At 52.2% G+C, this 4,148-nt stretch overlaps 1 protein-coding gene across 5 annotated transcripts in view; it reads left to right on the top strand.

The window, feature by feature from the left end:
• The window catches only part of RMDN1 (regulator of microtubule dynamics 1), a 39,951-nt gene extending 35,803 nt beyond the window's left edge, over nt 1–4,148 (top strand). For 3 of the 5 annotated variants that reach the window (XM_005880347.2, XM_014528457.1, XM_014528460.1), the window contains exons 8-10: nt 957–987; nt 3,464–3,597; nt 3,958–4,148. In XM_005880347.2, the coding sequence (XP_005880409.1) occupies nt 957–987; nt 3,464–3,597; nt 3,958–4,008 (216 nt within the window). In that variant the 3' untranslated portion in view covers nt 4,009–4,148. Of the gene's footprint in view, nt 1–406; nt 438–956; nt 988–3,463; nt 3,598–3,957 lie in introns of all 5 variants that reach the window. The other 2 variants (XM_014528458.1, XM_014528461.1) reach the window with 2 other exon arrangements.

Raw genomic sequence — 4,148 nt, forward strand, 5'->3', positions numbered from 1 at the left:
TGCACAAATTTTTGTGCACCGGGCCTCTAGTTTCAATAATAAAGAACTTTAAAAACTCCCTGGTAGAACCAGTGTGTCACTGAGGAAACGCAGCTTTCCACTTTGTCTAGTTTTCAGGGTGTTCCCTGCTGGGACTGAAGAAGAGAGAGGAGAGCGAGCTGCCCACGGCCTCCTTTCTCTGGGTGAGGCTGCGCCGGGACCTTGGGGCTCGAGGGCCCATGTGCTCTGTGCTCAGGGCCTTGAGTGCTATGTTACGCTTACTGTTGGTGATTGGGCTGTTATTTTAAGGGGTTTTCATCTACTTCCTTGCTTGTATGTAAAATAGGAATAGAGTTTGAGAACATTTTTAAATATTGAATCTATTTTAATCCTTTTCATTATGTTTGCATTCTTTGTGTTTTTACAGGCCTTAGGCTACTTCCAAAAGGCAGAGCAAGGTAAAATATTTTTTATTTCAGATACTAATATAGTTAAAATTATGTGAATGCTTTATATATAACTAGAGGCCCGGTGCATGAAATTTGTGCACTGAGGGGGAGGTGTCTCTCAGCCCGGCTTGCATCCTCTTGCAGTCTGGGACCCCTCAGGGATGTCCGCCCTCCGGCTTAGGCTCCCCACGAGGATTAGGCCTAAGCCAGCAGTTGGACATCCCTCTCGCAGTCCGGGAACCCTTGCTCCTTACCGCCTGCTTGCTGCTCCTTAGCACTGCTGCGGAGGTGGAAGAGGCTCCTGCCACCGCCCCCCCGGGACCTTGGGGCTCGAGGGCCCATGTGCTCTGTGCTCAGGGCCTTGAGTGCTATGTTACGCTTACTGTTGGTGATTGGGCTGTTATTTTAAGGGGTTTTCATCTACTTCCTTGCTTGTATGTAAAATAGGAATAGAGTTTGAGAACATTTTTAAATATTGAATCTATTTTAATCCTTTTCATTATGTTTGCATTCTTTGTGTTTTTACAGGCCTTAGGCTACTTCCAAAAGGCAGAGCAAGGTAAAATATTTTTTATTTCAGATACTAATATAGTTAAAATTATGTGAATGCTTTATATATAACTAGAGGCCCGGTGCATGAAATTTGTGCACTGAGGGGGAGGTGTCTCTCAGCCCGGCTTGCATCCTCTTGCAGTCTGGGACCCCTCAGGGATGTCCGCCCTCCGGCTTAGGCTCCCCACGAGGATTAGGCCTAAGCCAGCAGTTGGACATCCCTCTCGCAGTTCGGGAACCCTTGCTCCTTACCGCCTGCTCGCTGCTCCTTAGCACTGCTGCGGAGGTGGAAGAGGCTCCTGCCACTGCCACCGCCGCCACGCTTGCCAGCTGTGAGCCCAGCTTCTGGCTGAGTGGCGCTCCCCCTGTGGGAGCACACTGACCACCAGGGAACAGCTCCTGCGTTGAACATCTGCCCCCTGGTGGTCAGTGTGCATCATAGTAACCGGTCGTTCTGGTCATTCTGCTGTAATGGTCGCTTAGGCTTTTATTATATAGTTAGGAATTTTAAAACAAAGATACTTTATCCTGACACACCTTTGTACTGGGCTTTATCAAACAGTCTTTAAAGGTTTTATTCACTTGAGTAAGGTGTAGGCCCCGCTGCCCTGGCGTGTGCTCAGCTGGTTGGAACATGCTCCATGCACCAAAAGGTGGCAGCTTGGATTCTGTCAGGGCTCACGCCCAGGTTGCTGGTTTAATTTCCTGATCGGGGCCTGTAAGGGAGGTAACCGATCGACATCCCCCTTCCCCCCCCTCCCCTTTCTCTAAAGTCAATAAGAAACACATCCGTGAGTGCGGATTTAAAAATGAAATAAGGAGTGGGCCTTGCCGCACTCTGGAGTGGCCCTGCTGCTGGTTCTGGGCTCCGGGCCGCACGCCTGACTTGGCCGCCTGGTTCCCTGGAGTTTCATCCCGGCCGCTCGGCATTTCGTGCCTCTCTCGTTCTGAGGAAATGGCAGCCTCCACACTCACTGCCCCACTGTCCTGTGTTTATCCTTTTTGTTAATGTATCTTTTTGTTGAAAGTATTACAGATGTCCCCCTTTCTGTGCCCCCACTCTCTTCCCCTCCCCAGGCCTTCTAAGTTAAAACCACAGAAGTCAGGGACACATAGCATGTTACCAAATACACCAAAAAAAATGCAGGTGTATTTCTACAAAACTTACTCAGAAAATTAGGTTTGTGAGCCTGCTCGGAAGGACTTGTTCCAGGCTCTCAGGACAGCAAAGCATAAGAAGGCAGCTTTTCTGAACAATTGTCAGAATGTCTCTGTCTGTCACACAGCTGCTCTGGCTCGCTTATGGCCTCTGTCCACCACCTCATGGGGTTTTCCGTCTCTGAATGGGGCCTAGGAGTGAAGTTTCCTGAAGGGCGTTAGTGGGGAGGTTTGCCGGGACTGAGGAAACAGTGGGCTTACTCTCCTGGAGCTAAAATAATCCCCGGGAGTGGCCGTCTCCGCGTTTTACCTTGAAGGCCCGTGAGGCGCCTTTCCTCCTGGCCATGTCTGGGCTAGAAGTCTCCTCTCTCCTCAGACTTTAACTTCCCCGCCAGGGCCCTGCTGCAGCGGAGTGCTCGGTGCCTCTGAGGCTACCTGCAGGGAAGGTGGGGCTGGCTGGCCTGTTCTGGGCCGCTTTGCTGAGCAAGAGAGGAAGGAAGGAGTGTGGGTCACGGGAGGAAGTGAGCACAGCCTCGGGCAGATGCCCCTAAGTCTGTGCGAAGGAAGTAGGACAACGGGGTAAGGAGCAGACGGAGGTCAGCCACCAGGAAGAAGTGGGATGTGAGCACCGAGGGCCCAGGTGAGAGGGGACCTGTAAGGAATCCCACTTTCATTGGTAGACGTGGTGCTGGGGGTTCCCTCAGCAGGACGGGTCTCCTTTTCCTGCGCAACCCTGCTCCGCCGCAGCCCGTGCAGCCTCCACGAGGGAGCGGCTCTTCCTGTGTCTCCTCGCACTTCACAGCTCACACCTGTTGGCGCCTTCTTCCCTGCTCAGCACACTCATCATGCTCCTGTTTCTCTGGCCTTTTCATTATAAATTCCCAAAGAGCAGAGCTTGTGTTTGATCTGTGCTTAAGGGTAGCCCCACCCAGCACAAGCTAGCCTGGCGTGTACTGTGTGTGTGTGTGTGTGTGTGTGTGTGTGTGTGTGGTCATGACTTCACGCGTGCTGAGTGCATGTTAGGTTCTAGCTTGTAAGGTGAGCTGGGAGAAGGCCCTGTGCTGGGAGCCTGGACCAGCGCCTGCATAGAAAAGGCCGCGAGTGAGAGTGCGCAGCGGGAGCCGCACCCAGAGGTGCTCCGGATTAGCTGTGACATTGTCTGGAGGTAGGAACAGATGAACAGGAAGTTCCCAGTTGGATAGTCATTTATTCACCACACAGGTAACTGGAATTCAGACCCCCAACAGGAAGCCTGTCGGGGGCGGGTGGTAAAAATAAGAGCAATACGATTGTGCCTGAGATAAATTTTTCTTTCTTGTGAACAGTGGATCCAAACTTCTACAGCAAAAACTTGCTTCTCTTAGGAAAGACATACTTGAAGCTACAGAACAAAAAGCTCGCTGCGTTCTGGCTGCTGAAGGCCAAGGACTATCCGACCCGCACCGAGGAGGACAAGCAGGTGCGCCCGCAGCGGCGGGAGGCGGGAGGCGAGGCCCAGCCTCGCTGTGTGGTGCAGCTTGTTGGAAGCAGTGGTGCACGTTTCAGACGTGAAGCACTGACATTTGTGCTAAGCTCTGCACAGCAAATGCTTAGTTACTATCAGCACGTTATGAATTCCTTGCTGCAATCCCGTCACTCCTGTGTGACGAACGGGCGGGGGAGGGGGGTGTTCTGTGGAAGTCTGAACGCCTCCCCAGGCACTGCCCAGACATTCTGTCCCGACGACCTGCCGTCCTGGGTATGGACACAGAACTGCAGTCCACGGCGACCCTGAATTCACAAGCTGATCTCTGCTGTGCCGTCTGTCTTTCCGTTTTAGATACAGAGAGAAGCCGCACAGTTGCTCGCAGAGTTCAGTGGCAAGAACTGAGCGTTTCAGAGACGCAGCGCACAACACCTAGGGTGTTGCCCTCCCACCAGCTGTACGCGTGTGAACACGACTGGTCTCGGCTCTCAGTGCCAATGACGTGACCATGTGACAACTTAAATACACAGATTCTTCACAAATAA

The sequence above is a fragment of the Myotis brandtii genome, unplaced genomic scaffold (assembly GCF_000412655.1).
Source record: "Myotis brandtii unplaced genomic scaffold, ASM41265v1 scaffold634, whole genome shotgun sequence".
Lineage (NCBI taxonomy): Eukaryota > Metazoa > Chordata > Mammalia > Chiroptera > Vespertilionidae > Myotis > Myotis brandtii.